At 31.7% G+C, this 21787-nt stretch overlaps 1 protein-coding gene across 1 annotated transcript in view; it reads left to right on the top strand.

Moving 5' to 3' along the window:
* LOC145293817 (protein ABHD13-like) overlaps positions 1 to 21787 on the top strand; it is a 192977-nt gene that overhangs the window by 98026 nt on the left and 73164 nt on the right. Inside the window, exons 3-5 of the mRNA XM_080140439.1 lie at positions 5273 to 5373; positions 5971 to 6224; positions 11969 to 12073. Coding sequence (XP_079996565.1) covers positions 5273 to 5373; positions 5971 to 6224; positions 11969 to 12073 — 460 coding nt within the window. The remainder of the gene's footprint in view (positions 1 to 5272; positions 5374 to 5970; positions 6225 to 11968; positions 12074 to 21787) is intronic.

Here is a 21787-nt window from a genome sequence, read left to right as displayed (position 1 = left end):
CGTGTACTAAATATAATTAGATCCATCTTAGACAATAAAAGCACACAGGTTGTCATTGATGGACATACATCCAAGCAGCATAACATTAATGCAGGAGTGCCTCACGGGTCGATCCTTGGACCATTATTATTCCTGATATTCAAAAACGACATCCCTGATAATATTGTGTCCGAGATGGGTATATTTGCTGATGATACAATGCTCTATAACATGCATTAGGGAAATGTACATAAATCTTAGACAATGGCAAAATAATGAGAAAATGACCTCCAGACCATAGTTGAATGGGGACGCAGATGGATGGTAATATTTAATGCTAGTAAAACTAAGCTGCTTTCCTTTAACAATTACAAAACGCCTCTCGAACCACTTATATTGGATGAAAAAAAAACATCCTACCTGAGAATTCTACCTTCAAACTCCTTTTTTGGGACTATTTTACCATATTTTACTTTGTGGGCAATATGAAGTGGAACAAATACATAGAGGACATTGCAAAGACTGCTGCAAAGATGGTGGGTTCTCTCTATCGAGCTAGAAGACTACTCACACCTGAGAGTATCCCGTATCTCTACAAGACCACCATTCGTCCATGCATGGAGTATTGTTGCCACATCTGGGCTGGTGCATCTACCACTAGCCTCTCCATCTTGGATAGGTTCCAAAAAAGAGTTGTCAATCTAATCGGTCCCACTTTATCAACTAAGCTCCAGCTCTTGTCCCATCGTCACAATGTTGCATCTCTGTGCATGTTTTAATGGAATGTGTTCTGATGAACTCGTTGTACTTGTACCCCCGTACATATCCCTGACAAACCTGTTTAGTGATAAGATCTCATCCTTTCACTGTTAAGGTCCCTAGATGCCAAAAAGCTTTCTATTCTAATAGTTTCTTCCCTTGAACAGCTAGACTTTGGAATTCCCTTCCTGCTACCTGCTTTCCTGGTCGTACTGATATACAGAAATTTAAATGTAGCATAAACCGACATCTTGCTAATCTTTTAGACATGGTCCCAAAAATTAGCTTTTTTCGTCCAAGTGGTGATATGTCTTATTAGGAGTTAACATTAAATAAATAAATAAAGCTGGTATAGTTTATATGTGAGTATATCATACAAGTGAATGTTAAACATGAAAAATAATACACATGAAAAGTAATTATAAAATGCTGAATAGGTGTGGGAGACTGGTATATGGATCTGCAGAATAGATTTCCACATAGTAGTCGACAGTCGGAGTCTAAAATATCAAAGGAGTCGGAGTCGGTATTTTAGGAATTCAAAGAGTCGGAGTCGGACTTTCACCATCCGACTCCGCAACCCTGGTGATAACGTTTCAAAATTTACTTTATTATTAAAATTAACCTACGGAGGGGGGAATGAGGTTAAGTAAAATAAAAAAAAAAAAACAAGTTACGAGTATGTGGATGGGTATCTTAATCTGAAAAATGCAGACGAGAAATATGTCAATACAAAATATATTGGTCCAAACAAAACAGTGGCAAAATGAACTCATTAACTTGACATTTGAGAGAGAGAGAAGTATGCAGAGACGACTTATAGTTTTTATTTTTCTTTTCTCTTTTTTTTGTTTTAAGCGGTTGGTGAAAATAAATGTCCGTTCCTTTGTTAGTCTATAATTCGAATATATATTTGTAACGTTCGCCGTTTATTGCTACTGACATCACCTCCTTTCGTTGCTGATACAGGATTTTTTTTTTCCGACGTGGGCTCCTTCTACTTTTCATATGTTCCAGACACTTTCCTTTCATTTCGTTTCAGGTGGTTTAAAACATCTGTAAAGTTTGCCATTTTCTCATCATTTTACTTTCTTTCGCTTTGTTGGGATGGGAAATTTTTCCTACCTGTCTGGCATGGTTGCTCGGATCAGAGTGTGTTCACCAAACTGTCTCTTTGTCCCTCTCTCTCTTTCTCTTCCCCGTATGTTCCTTATTCTTATCTTTCTTTCTTGGTTGCTTAGTAACTAGCAGGGGTCAGAGAGCGTGTCACTGACCGGGTGACCCGATCACCTCGCTTGCTGATTCACTTGCTGACCGTCTTTCTCACCTCTTTCTCTTTCTTCTATACTCTCTCTTTCTCTCTCTCTCTCTCGTTATAGGTTTAGCCTCTCTTTCTTACTCTCTTTTGTATTTTTGCCTCAAACAACAACAAAAAAAGATACATTTTTCGTTGGCCTTAAAATTAAATCTTAAAATTTTCTTAAAACACACGATCCAATTTAAGGATTATGTCACAGTATATATATATATAAGCATATATATGTAAGCAGGCCACCCAGCATTGCCCGGTCGTAAAATATGCTTAAATATGATATTTTGATTAATGCAGATTTTGTATCATGTTATATTGCACACAATATATAGAAATGATTTAAAATGTTTAGAAAAAAAGAATCAAAACCTATACGCTTAGCTTACGATTTACTTTTTCCTTTGACGTTAATGCCTCGGCTATGAATAAATGTTTGCTACAAGGCTAAAAATTAAAATATGAACCAATAGCTATTATGTTACGCATGCATATTCATAATGCTGTCGTTCAACTTTTATCTAGCAAATTCCATTTCTTTAATTTTCACATTTTTGCACTGATTTTCCCCAGACTAAAACCCAAATATAAAGTTTTGCATAGGTTTGAATACCCTGTAAACCAAAAACTGACAGGAGTTTGGTAGGCAACATTTTTTTAAACAAATATATATATACGCAAATATAAATATATATAGAAAGAGGTTTGTGTTTACTATAAAATTTTTATGCAAATATTACACAAGTATAAATCATGTAGAATATCTGCATGAATATAATTATACGAAACAATTGATTAAAGATGATCATCTCATAAGAAAACTTAAAAAACTAATAGGGAATTAATTGAAAATGAATGTTTGAAATGTAAATTAGCTAGATCTTTTGTAGATGAATGCAATTCCACAACCCATATATAACAAAGTTCTATTTTCTTTTTAAATGAATAGAAAAAAAGAGTTTGTAATATAAATATCAATACACACAAAAAAAAAAAAAAAATTATAGGAGTGTGTGTGTGTGTGTGTGTGTATATATATATCTTAGATTGACTTTGTTACAGGATTCGAATTTCCTGACTGTCAGTTATTGTTACTTCCTACACTGATAGTTGTGCAAACATGAAAGACAAGTATCTGTATATATAAAAATAATTTGTTGTCTGTACATTTTATTCTCTGAATAATGGGTTACAGCATAGAGATACAAATTAAGTGCAGAAGTATACAAATTTATATATAAATTTTAAAATTGCTCTAAAACTAGAGAAATAATTATTAAGAAATAATTTAATTTCTTGATTTCAAGTAATTTTGCAGTTTTATGATGCCAATTTTGTTCCAAAATTTTAACTTTTATAATGAAATTAAATTTGGCAAATTCTGAAGTGAAGATGACATCATAGAAAATCAGATGCATCAACTGACATGCATTATATCATTCAACTGACATGCATTATATCATTCAACTGACATGCATTATATCATTCAACTGACATGCATTATATCATTCAACTGATATGCATTATATCATTCAACTGACATGCATTATATCATTCAACTGACATGCATTATATCATTCAACTGACATGCATTATATCATTCAACTGACATGCATTATATCATTCACAGAAATAAAAGACAAGACAAAATAATAGCCTGCCGGTTGCATTAGAGTTAGCAGTAATTCCTTAGCCACTGAGACTGGTTTCTACCCCTAAGTTGTCTACGGATGTATGAAGAAAAAAATCAATTTGTGTTTTTGTACATTTTGTTTATTCCACCACTTAAAATGGTTAAGCCATCAGGATGTCATATGAGGAGAAACCAAAGATTAAAGCTCAGTCGAGCATCCTTTTGACTTTTTAATGAAAAGGTAAATACAAATTCAACTAAGTTTAGTGAGAAGTCAACAATGTGTACATAATATCCTTGCAAATGAGAAAGGAGTGAACAAGCCCAAAGCTAAATGTGTAGAGTAATATCCGAGCAGATGAGTGCAGATCATGGTCTGATAGACAAAAACAGTTTGTTTTATTTTGTACTATATGACTTATGGGAGTACATTCACTTTTATTCAGTATGCAACTTATTAGCATTATATGACATTAGCAGAGTATTTTTGGTTATAGTTAGCTAACATGTTTCCTAACTTCTGGCATAGTTCTACCAGAAGTGGTGACAAGGCAAATCAGTTCCTTCACTTTTATTGTTCTTCAGTATTTTTATTGTGAAGCGATTTATTGAAATAAAACATAAGAAAAGTATGCAATAAAACCTTTAAAAAAATAAAAATAACACCATTAGTCTTTATTTGCACTTTTAATTACAAAATATAAAAAATAAGTTATTTTATTTGAACTTTTATAAGAAATATATGTTTATGAAATTACAAAAGTAAAAGTATCATTTTTAAATTTTAAAATAAGCTTTTTATTTGAATTTCAATAATTAATGAAAAAAAAAGGGAGATTGGAAATAAAGTACATGCGCAGGGGAGATACAGTAGAACCCTGGGATATGGCATTAAAAATTAGTAACAACATACACTATGCACATGTATATAATCAAATAACATTATAAATAATACTGTAAACAAGAGCTGGAAAAACATTGTATTCCACATCATAACCTGAAAAAAATGTATTCTAGGGCCACTATATCCCAAGGTTCTATTGTATAAGCATGAGATAAAAAAAAAAACGAAGGAGGTGATTTGCCTTGTCACCATTTCCAGTAGTGGCCACGTTTGCTGACTATAACTAATATTTCTCTACAAATGCTGTAATTATCAGGTTTTTAAAAATGTACTTTCTTTAGTATTTCATTCACTAAAGTTTTAACTTGGATTTTGTTTTTTGTTTTTTTTTGTGTGTGTGAAAGACCCTTTAAGCCTTCCATATTGATGAGTAGTGCTTTTTCTTTATAATAGGACTCTTATTGATATACACACAAAATTTGAAAAAGAAAGTCTCTTGTGAATGAAAATAGATTTAATTTGAAACAGATTATAGAAAATATTAATGACATGAGAGAAACACTTGTGTAAAGGAAAAAGGTTGAATCTTGTTACTTTCAAAATTTATCAAAATAAACCAAAAATAAATTTCACTATCTTTAACCATTTTTGCACTTAAAAGGCTGGTTTATGATAGTTTGAGAACAATGTTGTTGTTTCATATTTCTTTTATTAATGATTAATTTGACTTCATTATTTTATTTCTTAGATTGATGAATGCCTATGGGTTGTATACTAGTCTTGGATGTAATGTTCTTATGGTTGAGTACAGAGGTTATGGGAAAAGTCAAGGTACTCCATCAGAAACGGGTAAGAGAATATATTTTGTATAGAATTCTTCTCTTGGTTGAAATAAGATCTCTCTTGCAAGATCTGTTGCTAATTTCTATAGATTATACTAATAAGAAAAAAACATTTTATTTGCCTGATTTTGAAAATGTTCATAAACTTCACATCCTTGGTTGTTGCATAAGTAAACGATTTTTGCTCATCATCATCATCGTTGTCATCACATTCATTTGAATGTTTTACTGCTATGTGTTTCACTGTTTCTCAACTAACAATTATACTAGGGCAGACACAAGATTGTCACAAAATTTGGTAATATTTCAGTAAAAAAAACATTTTAATTTTTGTTCAAATTCATTAGTGAAAAATAAAAAAACTTTTCTGATCTTTGCTTGTCTTCTTTTTTCTTCCAAATTCACATTTAAAGGTTTGTTTAAGTTCAGTGTTAAATAAATGCAAATAAAAAATGTAGCATTTTTTTAACCAGAGTATTTTACAAAAAAACACATTAACGTTTAAATACTTTAAATTTTTACTAGAGGTTTACAAAATAAGTTGAAGTTATTATCTAATATTTTATGTTTGTTAATCAAGAAAATATTTGGTTTCATCTTACAGGTTTATACCAAGATGCTGAAGCAGCCATGGATTATTTACTGCGTCAGACTCAGATATCTCGAGATAAAATTATAGTCTTTGGTCGCTCTTTAGGTGGGGCAATAGCTATTTATTTAGCATCCCATTCGTATTATCGGCAACATATACATTCTGTATTTATAGAAAACACCTTTACATCACTGCCAGAAATAGGTGCAATTGTCATTGGTGTACCTATCATTGGAATTCTACCCTACTGGTGTTTTAAAAATCAAGTAAGTTTTACCTTATTTTATATATATCTATATATATAAAAATGTAATTCTTGGTTTGTTCAAAGTTTATACAACCATATTTCTACATTACCAATTTAGTTGAAATTTTCAGAAAATCTATCTGTAAAGTCAATGTTTGCATGTTATTAAAATAATTTTACATTACGAATTATAAAAATATTAATTAAAATATAAACATTTTTCGAAGTCGTTTCTGCGAGACTGCCCAATAATATTTCTGGTAACTTCCGTTTCAACTACTCTCGAATTACAAGATAAGTAAAAAAAAAAGTTACTCATGCAGAGAGTGATCTGTGCTAAAATAATAACGTTATTATTAAAAAAGACATTCTTAACATGGGGAAGGGAGGGTGTTTTGTACCTATTCCGTACTTTAACCTTACAATTGAATAAAAACATATAAAACTTTAATTAAACGCGGAAATACGATTTAAAAAATAGCGCAGATCACTCTCTGCATTAGCACAAAAAAAAAATCCCATATTTTAAAAATTTAAATTAATTTATGTACTTACCAATTTTTAAATTTTAAATACCTTTTATGCCTCAACGTATTATAAACACCCTAACCTCCCCATGTTAAAAAAAAAACCACACCCTTCCATAAACCTCGAAAGCCGTTCTTAATATGGGGAGATTGGGGGTGTTCATTCCGAAAGCCGTTTTAACATAGGGAAGTTAGGGTGTTTATAATATGCTGGGGCGAGTCGTAAAATTAACAAAGTTGCTATCTATTATTTATTGTAAAAATTGCTTGAAATTTATTTATTTGACAAAAAAAAAAATTACAATTTGGTACTCCTTGGGCGTTGAGTTCCATGGCGACCAGCAGAAAAAAATAATAGTCGCTCCCTTAGTCCCTACCCCACCTCGCACGTAACATCTTTTATTTACTGACGTTGCCGTAACTAAATGATTATTTGTCACATTTACAAACATTTATTTATTTATTTTGAAAAAAAGTTTTACTTTTTATGAATATCAAAAGAAAAATGGGTACTCATGCAGAGAGTGATCCGTGCTGAAATAATAACGTTATTATTTAAAAAGCCATTCTTAACATGGGGAGGGGAGGGTGTTTTGTACCTATTCTGTACTTTAACCTTGCAATTAAATAAAAAAAAAAACATAAAACTTTAATTAAACGTGAAAATACGATTTAAAAAATAGCGCGGATCACTCTCTGCATTAGCACCGAAAAATGTTACTAAACATTTATTAATAATTTCTCACTTTTACAAACATTTGATTTTAAATTTCTTTTTAAATGACGACTTTTATCGACTTTTTTTTTAATAGTATTTGCGGATGGGTATGTTGATAACAAATTCCCCTCCCCTAAATGGTGTGTATTCCGAAATCCATTGTTAACATGGAGAGGTTGAGGGTGTTTATTCTGAAAGCCGTTCTTAACATTTGTGGAGGTGGACCTAATGTAAAAAAAATAAATAAATAAATAAATTTTTAAAAAATGAATCATTTACTGATAACTTCTCGCTTTTACAAATATTTTTTAATTTACATGCGCGGATGAACAGATTGTTGAATAGTGCGAAAACAAAACGTTTTTGTAATAAACTTCGGGATAGTTTTTTGGGTAAATATTTACATTTAGGTCCACCTCCACAATTTTCTTTTTTAAATGACGACTTTTATTGATAAATAAATTTACTTCTTCACAACTTTTATTGATAAATAAATCTACTTTTCTGCAACGGGCACTGAACCCCTCCCTTTTTTTTAAAATAGTATTTTCGGGTGGGTATGCTGACAACAAATATCAGTTAAATTTTGCAAATAGCCCCCCCCCCCACCTCCAAAAGTAGTGTTTATTCCGGAAGCTGTTCTTAAGATGAGGATGTTGAGGTGATTATAAGGTGGACCTAATCTAAAAATAAAACAAAAAAATAAAAGAAGTTTTTTAAATGATTAAAATAATTTCTCACTTTTACAAACATTTTTACATGCGCACATAAGCAACTATTTTTTTATTAACTTTTTTTTATTGAAAAATTAGTAAATTTCAATGAATAGAATAATAAATCATTTATCATTAATGTGTTTTTGGTTTTGTGTTGAATGAAACTTTTTTTTTTTTCATTACAACAATAATGAACCAATTTAAATCTTTCTGCATGCGTTTAAAGGTTACAAAATTATCAATAAATCGTTTAGTTACTAAGCCAACCTCAATAAATAAAAAAATGTTACGTGCGCATTGACTGGGGGGGGGCTAAGGGAGTGACCATTAAATAATTATGCTGGTCGCCATGGAACTCAACGCCCAAGGAGTACATAAAGTGGCACTTATGCACTTATGTTATCGTGCTATTTTTTAATAGTATTTTCATGTTAAATTCAAATTTTACAAAATCTTTTTCTTTTTGTTAGGTGAAAGTACAGATAACCCGGTCGGTTTTGAATGCGTGGAAAATCTAGCCCCCCCCCCAAAAAAAGGGTTACTCTGGATAGTAACAAAAAATTAAAATTGCCTCAGTCTCGAAAGATTTCTTCTCTACTTAATGAGGAAAAAAACGGTGAAGTGTAGTTCACCTTCTGTTTCTCTCCCCCTCTCTTAATATCTCTTTCTATCAATCTCTCCCTTTCCCTCTCTCAATCTATCTTTCTCTCTATATCACCCTCTCCATCTCTTTTTGAGCCCCTTTCTCTCTCTCTCCCTCTATCTCTCTCCTTTCCTCTGTCTCATCCATCTCTGTTTCTAACTCTCCCCCTCTCTCTTTATCTATCAATCACTTTATCTCTCTATCTCCTTCTCTATTTTCCTCTCACTTTCTCTTTTCTACCTATACATCTTCCTCTCTATCTGTTCATCTCTAATCCCTCATTCTATTTTAATCTCCTAAATTAATGACAGTGAATAAGGCATTGTCAAAACATGGATAAATCCTATTTTAGTCACCTAATTTACTGACTGTGAGAATAGAACTTATTTGGAAATTACTGCTACCTTGAACAGCACCATAAGTAATTGGTAGAACCTTTCTAATTAAATTGATTTTAGCAGCCGTTTGGTAACAAAATGACATAGCCTTAGTCCTTGCTGCATGAGGAATACCTGCGACCTTGCTGCCAAGTAGAAGAATTATTTATTCTACTTTAAAACATTCAATTTTTCAAAAATCTCATGTTCGACATCTCCAAAATATCCAATATGGGGAAAAATATTGCAAAAATGCAAACTTATTGTTTAGGATGAATGCACAATGGTACGCAAAAAATCACTTGAGGCTCTTGGTTGATCCTTGCAAGATTTGCGTGGCAATGTCAGACCATTTGGAGATGCAGTAATATTGCTTGCAGGAGATTTCAGACAAATGTTACCTGTTATTCTTCAATCAACACCAGCAGATGAAATAAATGCTTGCCTCAAATACTCTACTTTTTTGTTCCATGTGAAGACATTAAACTTAACTCAAAATATGCATGTACAGTTGCAGACTGTTCGATCCGCACAAAAACTTTTGCATCACTTGTGGGAAATTGGGTACGAAAAAGTGCCAACTGATCAGAGTTAAGGGCAAAATTCTTTGACTTTTAACTTCTGTAATTTCTGTAATTTTATTTCATCAAAAGAATAGTTAGTTTAAAAGGTTTTTGCAGATATTCAAAATATAAGAATTCCATTTGACTGAGTGAATGAGCTATTTTTGCAGGTCAATACAAAGATGCCCATGAACTTAACGCTATAATTAAATGTAAAATTCCAAGTGAGGTAGTCAAATACAAATCCATCGACACTGTTGTGAGAGCAGATAAAGTGGTTAATTATCCAACAGTTACATTTGCCAGGGATGCCACCGCATGTATTGCAACTGAAATTTGGTGTACTAATTATCATGTTGTGAAATATAAACCAATCCAAGCTTTGTTTTTTCACATGGACAATTTATGTTACGTATTCAAGAGTTACCAAACCAGAAATTCTCTATATCAGCTAAGAAAATGGAACAACAAAAACTGTGTACCCATGCAAAATGGAAAATTAAACCTATAAGAAACATGCCTTTTCTCATTTTGGAACTTTTTTCATTGCGCCAATTTGAGCCACAGCAACGCGTGGCAGGATACAGCTTGTATATATATATATATATATATATATATATATATTAGTATTGATTTTTTTTTCTTTTATAAATCATATTGCTGGTGAATATTTGAATAACATAAAAAAGGGATAATTTCTTAGTACATTTAACCATTAGGTACTTATGCAGAATAAGGACTGTGCTATTGACAGAATTTTCCAAGCAGTTTACATAAAACTCCAGAAGTTGCCAAAATGCTAAGTCAAAAGAAATAAATAATACAGAAAAAAATAATTAAGAAAATATTTATTTGCTAGTATTGTTTCATTATTAAAAAACTAAATATTTTTATTTGAAAAAGAAAAAATTTGTTTGTTATAAAAGAATATTTAGTGAGAGTTTTCTTGATTTGAATTTTAATTTTCTTCAAGTTTCGTAAAAATCGTCCAATATTTATTGGTTGTATTTTCTTTGTAACAACAAAAAATATTATTTTCATTTTTTCGATTTTTCATTGAATTATTTTCATAACAGAAATTTTTTTTTTTTCATTGAAAAAATGGTCAGCATTTGCAAAAACCATAAATAGTCAAGAAAATTTTCATTCGGTATCTTCCAACATTTTATGTAAATTGCCTGGAAAATTCTGACAAGTACATTATTCTTCACCAACTACCAACTATTATCTTCATGTACTGATATTGATATGAATAAAAGCAATTTTTATATTTTGGAAATATAGCAAAATATAGTTCGGTTAGGCAGCACTTTTTTATATAATTTTTTAACAGATAAATTTTGAGAATAAACTTGAAAAGATTCTAATTATTTGGATTCTTTGGAATGTTGTTCTTATTTTCGCAATGTTTTGATCGATGTTCCAACCGTTTTCAGGTGTATCTTGTAGAACATTGAAATCTTTCTGTCAAACTCTGAAATCTGCATAGAATTTTGAACTCTTCATTTAATTCATGAGGATAGCAAGATCTAGTTTTGTGAGCATTTACTGGATAGAAGTCTTAAGTAATTTGCGATTGTATTTTTTGGTTACCACTAAGAATTGAACCTTCAGGATAAGGTCACTTTTATAATTGAATTTTTCCAAGTACTCTGCGCTGCAGGTCTTTGAGGACAATTCTAGTACAAATTTTAGGAGCCTTAAACCTATTTTGTTTCTAAATGTAATATGACATTCAAAATGAGAACAGTAGTCCGAAGAATCCAAATAATACAAATAATCAATCCTCATCTCAAAAATTCAGAAACAGAAATCTAATTATTCTTTTTTAAGCTTATGAAAGCCTTTCACAAAAGTTCTCCAAATCTATTTACTGATAGCAAAAGATCATTCGCAATAACATGCATAGAAAAGATCATTCGCAATAACATGCATAGAAAAAGAAAATAACAATTTGTTAAATTCTCTACTCATACTTGTTTTTTTAAATAAAAAAAAAGAATTAAAAAACATATCCAACAGAAATGATGTGTAATGGCAGATTCTGATGCGATCTTCTGTTTTATTGCAATTAAAAATATGACCATTTTTTTATTATTTGCAACTATGATGGCCAAATATTTCTGTAAAAAATAAATGCAATGTTGAGGATTTAATGAAATATTTCTCTAGATTATTTGTTAGTGATTTGTAAAAGTTGATTTCTTTTTCCCCCCCAGTTTCCATCCATTAAAAGAGTGCCAAAAATCACAGTCCCCGTTATGTATTTATCAGGACTGACAGACAACCTCATCCCTCCACGGATGATGAAAACTTTATTTGAGGTAAGAATTCACTTTTGATTTTACCATCCAACATTCGACATATCTTGTATCAACTAATATTTTTAATGTGGTTTTTCATCTTGTGTCTAAAATAGTGTTGAGACCCTCAGCTAAATCACTCCTCTCCCTATACAAAATCAAATTCTAATGTTTTTCAGGTGATTATATGTGAACAAAATGAAAAACTTGTCAGGAAGAAAAAAAATCAATTATTTTAGAATTTAACATAAACTAAGCTCCCATTACTGAGTCATTGTAGCATTTTAGGGTAATTAACCAAAAATAAATTTGTTATGAGATAACTTCTGCATGTTTTTCTTTGGGGTGGGAGTGGAGCTATTTATTTAAGCATTTATCTGTGGATTTATGACCTTACCCCTAAGATGAATGGTAAAAAAGTTTAACAGCTTGAAATTTTAAATGGTCCAAAAATGAGGATCATTTTACATTAAATTCAATATACAAAACTGATTGGCCACTATTCTAAAATAGTTTAGAAATTTTTTTTTTTTTCTGTCTTTCTGCCAAGTTTTATACATTTTTTGAGTCGGTTGATTTAATTGAGGGTGTTATTAATTACTTATGATCCTATTTACTTGTCTTCCCATGAGAGCAGAGTTTGACACAAGGTCGGTTTTTAATATGGGGAATTTAACTCTCCAAAAAGGGGGCACTCTGGATTGGGACAAAAATAAAACTTGCCTCAGTCTAGGAGATTTTTTTTCTTGACCAAGGACAGAAAAATAAAGTTTAGTAGCAGAACAAATTTGAATTATTTATTTGATGAATAAACATATTGTGACAAATGAGATATAAGGCTGTTGTTTTAATTTTTATGTAAAAAAAAAAAAAAAATCTGGTGCAACCAGTTCAGGCTGTTTAAAGATGGTTCTCTGACTCAAATGCACCTATATCAGCACTTTTTTTTTTTTTTTTAACTCTTTTAGAAAAGAGTTCTGCAAAACTCAAAACAAAACCATTCCCTCCCTTTTTTCTTTTTCCACCCCCCACTTCCATGCTGGCTTCCTAACTTAAAACACACCAACCAAGAATATTATAAATCCTTTCCCTTGCAGAGATAAATTATGTTTTTATTCTAGGGCCGGAAATAAAAGCAACAAAATCCACTACAAGTCTTTACCCTTTTCTTCTATCCTACAAAATCTGTAAATTGGAACCTGTGAATGTAGGAATATATAAACAGCTTGACATATAAAACCTTCTTTTTGACTCTCACCCTGTCGGTAGGGTATCAGAATAAGCTGACTGCCCCCCTGCAGAGAGTAAAAATCCCTCAATGGGGCAACCAGTTAGCCATGGGTTGCTACTTGTAATGCTTTAGGGCATGATCCTGGTGATTGAGTTGACCTATCGCAACACATCTCTTCAGCTCTTACTTTGGCTAGACAGTCACACCAAGCCCTAGCATCACTCACTCAAAATGCCAACTATCATAACAAAGAATAAAACTCAAAATGCCAACTATCATAACAAAGAATAAAACTCAAAATGCCAACTATCATAACAAAGAATAAAACTCAAAATGCCAACTATCATAACAAAGAATAAAACTCAAAATGCCAACTATCATAACAAAGAATAAAACTCAAAATGCCAACTATCATAACAAAGAATAAAACTCAAAATGCCAACTATCATAACAAAGAATAAAACTCAAAATGCCAACTATCATAACAAAGAATAAAACTCAAAATGCCAACTATCATAACAAAGAATAAAACTCAAAATGCCAACTATCATAACAAAGAATAAAACTCAAAATGCCAACTATCATAACAAAGAATAAAACTCAAAATGCCAACTATCATAACAAAGAATAAAACTCAAAATGCCAACTATCATAACAAAGAATAAAACTCAAAATGCCAACTATCATAACAAAGAATAAAACTCAAAATGCCAACTATCATAACAAAGAATAAAACTCAAAATGCCAACTATCATAACAAAGAATAAAACTCAAAATGCCAACTATCATAACAAAGAATAAAACTCAAAATGCCAACTATCATAACAAAGAATAAAACTCAAAATGCCAACTATCATAACAAAGAATAAAACTCAAAATGCCAACTATCATAACAAAGAATAAAACTCAAAATGCCAACTATCATAACAAAGAATAAAACTCAAAATGCCAACTATCATAACAAAGAATAAAACTCAAAATGCCAACTATCATAACAAAGAATAAAACTCAAAATGCCAACTATCATAACAAAGAATAAAACTCAAAATGCCAACTATCATAACAAAGAATAAAACTCAAAATGCCAACTATCATAACAAAGAATAAAACTCAAAATGCCAACTATCATAACAAAGAATAAAACTCAAAATGCCAACTATCATAACAAAGAATAAAACTCAAAATGCCAACTATCATAACAAAGAATAAAACTCAAAATGCCAACTATCATAACAAAGAATAAAACTCAAAATGCCAACTATCATAACAAAGAATAAAACTCAAAATGCCAACTATCATAACAAAGAATAAAACTCAAAATGCCAACTATCATAACAAAGAATAAAACTCAAAATGCCAACTATCATAACAAAGAATAAAACTCAAAATGCCAACTATCATAACAAAGAATAAAACTCAAAATGCCAACTATCATAACAAAGAATAAAACTCAAAATGCCAACTATCATAACAAAGAATAAAACTCAAAATGCCAACTATCATAACAAAGAATAAAACTCAAAATGCCAACTATCATAACAAAGAATAAAACTCAAAATGCCAACTATCATAACAAAGAATAAAACTCAAAATGCCAACTATCATAACAAAGAATAAAACTCAAAATGCCAACTATCATAACAAAGAATAAAACTCAAAATGCCAACTATCATAACAAAGAATAAAACTCAAAATGCCAACTATCATAACAAAGAATAAAACTCAAAATGCCAACTATCATAACAAAGAATAAAACTCAAAATGCCAACTATCATAACAAAGAATAAAACTCAAAATGCCAACTATCATAACAAAGAATAAAACTCAAAATGCCAACTATCATAACAAAGAATAAAACTCAAAATGCCAACTATCATAACAAAGAATAAAACTCAAAATGCCAACTATCATAACAAAGAATAAAACTCAAAATGCCAACTATCATAACAAAGAATAAAACTCAAAATGCCAACTATCATAACAAAGAATAAAACTCAAAATGCCAACTATCATAACAAAGAATAAAACTCAAAATGCCAACTATCATAACAAAGAATAAAACTCAAAATGCCAACTATCATAACAAAGAATAAAACTCAAAATGCCAACTATCATAACAAAGAATAAAACTCAAAATGCCAACTATCATAACAAAGAATAAAACTCAAAATGCCAACTATCATAACAAAGAATAAAACTCAAAATGCCAACTATCATAACAAAGAATAAAACTCAAAATGCCAACTATCATAACAAAGAATAAAACTCAAAATGCCAACTATCATAACAAAGAATAAAACTCAAAATGCCAACTATCATAACAAAGAATAAAACTCAAAATGCCAACTATCATAACAAAGAATAAAACTCAAAATGCCAACTATCATAACAAAGAATAAAACTCAAAATGCCAACTATCATAACAAAGAATAAAACTCAAAATGCCAACTATCATAACAAAGAATAAAACTCAAAATGCCAACTATCATAACAAAGAATAAAACTCAAAATGCCAACTATCATAACAAAGAATAAAACTCAAAATGCCAACTATCATAACAAAGAATAAAACTCAAAATGCCAACTATCATAACAAAGAATAAAACTCAAAATGCCAACTATCATAACAAAGAATAAAACTCAAAATGCCAACTATCATAACAAAGAATAAAACTCAAAATGCCAACTATCATAACAAAGAATAAAACTCAAAATGCCAACTATCATAACAAAGAATAAAACTCAAAATGCCAACTATCATAACAAAGAATAAAACTCAAAATGCCAACTATCATAACAAAGAATAAAACTCAAAATGCCAACTATCATAACAAAGAATAAAACTCAAAATGCCAACTATCATAACAAAGAATAAAACTCAAAATGCCAACTATCATAACAAAGAATAAAACTCAAAATGCCAACTATCATAACAAAGAATAAAACTCAAAATGCCAACTATCATAACAAAGAATAAAACTCAAAATGCCAACTATCATAACAAAGAATAAAACTCAAAATGCCAACTATCATAACAAAGAATAAAACTCAAAATGCCAACTATCATAACAAAGAATAAAACTCAAAATGCCAACTATCATAACAAAGAATAAAACTCAAAATGCCAACTATCATAACAAAGAATAAAACTCAAAATGCCAACTATCATAACAAAGAATAAAACTCAAAATGCCAACTATCATAACAAAGAATAAAACTCAAAATGCCAACTATCATAACAAAGAATAAAACTCAAAATGCCAACTATCATAACAAAGAATAAAACTCAAAATGCCAACTATCATAACAAAGAATAAAACTCAAAATGCCAACTATCATAACAAAGAATAAAACTCAAAATGCCAACTATCATAACAAAGAATAAAACTCAAAATGCCAACTATCATAACAAAGAATAAAACTCAAAATGCCAACTATCATAACAAAGAATAAAACTCAAAATGCCAACTATCATAACAAAGAATAAAACTCAAAATGCCAACTATCATAACAAAGAATAAAACTCAAAATGCCAACTATCATAACAAAGAATAAAACTCAAAATGCCAACTATCATAACAAAGAATAAAACTCAAAATGCCAACTATCATAACAAAGAATAAAACTCAAAATGCCAACTATCATAACAAAGAATAAAACTCAAAATGCCAACTATCATAACAAAGAATAAAACTCAAAATGCCAACTATCATAACAAAGAATAAAACTCAAAATGCCAACTATCATAACAAAGAATAAAACTCAAAATGCCAACTATCATAACAAAGAATAAAACTCAAAATGCCAACTATCATAACAAAGAATAAAACTCAAAATGCCAACTATCATAACAAAGAATAAAACTCAAAATGCCAACTATCATAACAAAGAATAAAACTCAAAATGCCAACTATCATAACAAAGAATAAAACTCAAAATGCCAACTATCATAACAAAGAATAAAACTCAAAATGCCAACTATCATAACAAAGAATAAAACTCAAAATGCCAACTATCATAACAAAGAATAAAACTCAAAATGCCAACTATCATAACAAAGAATAAAACTCAAAATGCCAACTATCATAACAAAGAATAAAACTCAAAATGCCAACTATCATAACAAAGAATAAAACTCAAAATGCCAACTATCATAACAAAGAATAAAACTCAAAATGCCAACTATCATAACAAAGAATAAAACTCAAAATGCCAACTATCATAACAAAGAATAAAACTCAAAATGCCAACTATCATAACAAAGAATAAAACTCAAAATGCCAACTATCATAACAAAGAATAAAACTCAAAATGCCAACTATCATAACAAAGAATAAAACTCAAAATGCCAACTATCATAACAAAGAATAAAACTCAAAATGCCAACTATCATAACAAAGAATAAAACTCAAAATGCCAACTATCATAACAAAGAATAAAACTCAAAATGCCAACTATCATAACAAAGAATAAAACTCAAAATGCCAACTATCATAACAAAGAATAAAACTCAAAATGCCAACTATCATAACAAAGAATAAAACTCAAAATGCCAACTATCATAACAAAGAATAAAACTCAAAATGCCAACTATCATAACAAAGAATAAAACTCAAAATGCCAACTATCATAACAAAGAATAAAACTCAAAATGCCAACTATCATAACAAAGAATAAAACTCAAAATGCCAACTATCATAACAAAGAATAAAACTCAAAGATACTTCAACTTTAACAGCAGAGTTACTATCTTTAAGAGCATATCTGAGAAAATTAACCACATCCTATCTGCTCATCCTTTGGCTAACATTCACGTCTGTACTGACTTCAATGTTCACAATGTGGAATGGTTAACTCAAACAAGACAGATGATGAAGGAGGTTCTGTCACGATTTCTCCATCGCTTATAACCTCACTCAGATTGTTCGTAAACCCACCCGTGTACCCGATACCGACGGTTAGTATGCAAGTCTCCTAGATTTTTTCCTCACAACTTGCCCTGAGCTATGTTCATCTTCTGTTCTGTCTCCACTCTGTTGTATCAGTTAAAATAAAAACTAAATGTAATAAGTCCTCTGACGTACCTCTCCATCGTACAGTACATCGATAATCTATGGCTGACTGGAATAGCTTCCGTTTATTTATATCTGATCTACCTCTATGTTCCATGTTTAAAAAGGATGTGTCCTCTATAGTAACAGACTTGATGGAATGGTTAATTGTAGGTATAGACTGCTTCATACCCTTGAAAAAATTCCAGCAAAAACCTAACAGCCAGCCATGGTTCTCTCCGGAATGTGCTGCTGCCATTGCGCACAGAAATCACTTTTTCCATTCCTTCCAACGTAACAGATGTACTGAGACTAAAACCGCTTTCAGGACTGCCAGCAACCACTGTAAAAGAGTAATGAAGAACGTAAGAGAGTTGTATGCTCAGTCCGTCATGTCCAAAGCAGCTGAGCAGCGGCTTGGTTCCCACCAGTTTCGGCAAATAGCAAAAAGGATCCTGAACAGAAGTGTGTGCTCTATCCCAACTATCATCAATGGACCTGAGGTAACCTCGTCAGCATTAGACAAAGCCAAACTTTGCCAAGAACTTTGCAACTAATTCCACTCTATGCAACCAAGGCCGCAAACCCCTCATATTTCCTCCTGTATCAGAAAACACGCTATGCGACAGGCAAATATTTGTGCATAATGTTTCCAAGCTAATCAAAAATCTTGATTCCAGTAAAGCAACTGGCCCCAATGGCATTCAAATTATAATGCTCAAAAACTAGCTCCCATACTTACAAAGCTGTTTAATTGTTGTTTTAAGGAGAATTGCTTCCCAACACCCTGAAAAATCTCATCCGTATGCTCTGTATTATAAGAATTCAGGTGATAGTTCATCTCCCTTGCAGTACAGACCAATAAGTCTCCTGTGTGTCATGAGTAAGTTACTTGAATCTGTGTTAAATAGAGAAGTAGTCAACCACCTCAGCAAAAATAACTTTCTTAGTGACATGCAATATGGTTTCTGTTCTGCTAGATCTACAGCAGATGTGCTTACAGTTATTTCTAATAGGATTAGCGAAACTCTCGACGGAGGCTTACTTTCTAGGGCAATTGCTCTTGACATATCAAAGGCCTATTGATAGGGTATGGCATAAAGGTCTACTTCACAAGATTTCCAGCTATGGTATAACTGGAAATGTCTTAATTATTTAATCATTTCTCTCTGAATAGCCTCATAAGAGTAGTGGTTGATGGGCAGAAATTAGAAGCTCATATTATTAATGCAGGAATCCTTCAGGGGTCCATCCTGGGTCCACCTCTCTTCCTGATCTATATTAATGATCTTTCAAATCACATCCTTACATCATTCGTAGACATTTATGCTGATGACACTACCATTTATGGCAGCACATCAAAGGCTGTAAACAACCAAATTCTCCTCTGATCTGGAGCATGTGGTACAATGGGGGAAAAGATGGCTGGTTACTTTTAATACATCTAAAACCAAGCTTCTATCTTTACATCATTAATCCTCTGATCCCTATCTGGCATCAATTGAAATGAATGGCTCTCATCTTGGGGAGGCTCCATGTTTTGACAAGCTTCTGGGTTTGACCTTTACTCCTGATCTAAAGTGGAATACTACATCAAATCTGTTACCAAGGTCGCTAGAAAAATGATGGGATCCTTCTATCAATCCAGTAGATATCTACCTGCTGATGCAATTCTCTACCTATATGAGAGCCAGGTATATCCAAGGATGGAGTATTGCTGTCACATCTGAGTAGGAGCTGCTAGGAAGATCTTATCCTGCCTTGACAGAGTTCACAATATACTTTGTAGCCTAGTGAGGGATGCCCTTTTTTCTTGCCTGCAACCTCTTTCTCACAGAAGAGATGTTGTGAACCTATCTTTGCTTTATCGTTATTTTCATGACAAGTGCTCGTCTGAGCTCCAACCTATGGTCCAACCTCACCAAACATTCGTAAGAAACACTTGTTTGGCTGTAAACACTATCAATAATTCCTTCCTCCCCCCCCTCTTTATCTGTGCCTAAACCTAAATGTAGATTCCATGAACAAAGCTTCTTTCTTAGAACTGCACACCTGTGGAACTCTCTTCCGTTTACTTTCCAGCTGACTACAATATGGTTGTCTTCAAGTCCAACATAAACAAGTTCTTGATGAGCCGTTCCCCTTAAGTAATCCAATTTACCAAATTTACACTTGTTTTTTTTTTGTTTTTGTTTTTTTTTTTTTTACACAGGCATTACCACATTATCAAGGCCAAGAGGCCACTCAAGGATAAGGGTTAAAGAGTGTACAGTAGAAATTGGAAAATATAGTAATCATTAGTAATGAAAATTCGGTAAATTTGTAAACTTATATGGAACGGCTCATCAAGAACTTGTTTACGTTAGACTTGAAGACAACCATATTGTAGTCAGCTGGAAAGCAGGAAAACAGAAGACAATTCCATAGGTGTGCAGTTCTAAGAAAGAAGCTTTGCTCATGGAATCTACATTTAGGTTTAGGCACAGATAAAGAGTGGGGGGGAATTATTGATAGTGTTTTCAGCTAGACGAGTGTTTCTTGTAAAAGTTTGGCGAGGGGGGGACCATAGACTGAAGCTCAGTCGAACACTTTCCATGAAAATAATGATACATCAGAGACAAGCTCGCAACATCTCTTCTGTGAGATAGAGGTTGCAGGGAAGAGAAAAGGACATCTCCTACGAGGCTACGAAGTCTATTTTGAACCCAGTCAAGGCAGGACAAGTTATTTCTAGCAGCTCCTGCCCAGATGTGGCAACAGTATTCCATCTAACGATTACTATGATATTGTTCCTTTGACTAATGTACACTCTTTAACCCTTATTCTCGAATGATCTCTGGGCTTGATAAGTGGTGATTCCTTCGTAACAAAAAAAGAAAAAAATTTCCTCAAAAAAATAGGCAAACCAAGTTAATGCTAGAAGACAGTGGCAAAAGTCAATTAATTGGAAAGATCAGAACTCAACACTCCATCATCTGAACATACGTATTTTTGAACACATATCTGAACATGTATACTTTTATGGACATAATGAACATACTAAATAAAAAGTGCTTGAAAACTCATTACCAAAAGAGTATATCTTCCACGTAACCCTGACACATGGTCAAGGTGAATGGGTTTTTCCCCCTTACTATGTCCCAATTTTGGACTCCAAGGTGGGTAGGGAGCATGGTTGATGAAAAATAAACCCCAAAATACATGGCTAAAAAAAAAAATACTTCCCTCTCAAAACCCTTAAAAGAAACCATTCTAATGACTCTGAACTCTCTAGCTCAGATGATGAAAAAAGATCCCAAACTAGGAAATCTGTATGCGAAGGAACTTTGCAAGAATTATTGAAATAGAAAAGAAAAAATGGAAGACTTCTAATAGAAAAGATATTATCAACAAAAAGCAAGTCCAAAACAATCAAAAAAATAAGACAGAAATTTGCTAGGTGAAGTAACCAAT

This window comes from Euprymna scolopes, chromosome 15, assembly GCF_053919585.1.
Source record: "Euprymna scolopes isolate OS-2025 chromosome 15, ASM5391958v1, whole genome shotgun sequence".
Lineage (NCBI taxonomy): Eukaryota > Metazoa > Mollusca > Cephalopoda > Sepiida > Sepiolidae > Euprymna > Euprymna scolopes.
The sequence above is the reverse complement of the archived record's forward strand: the minus strand, read 5'-3'. Positions and strand labels throughout refer to the sequence as shown.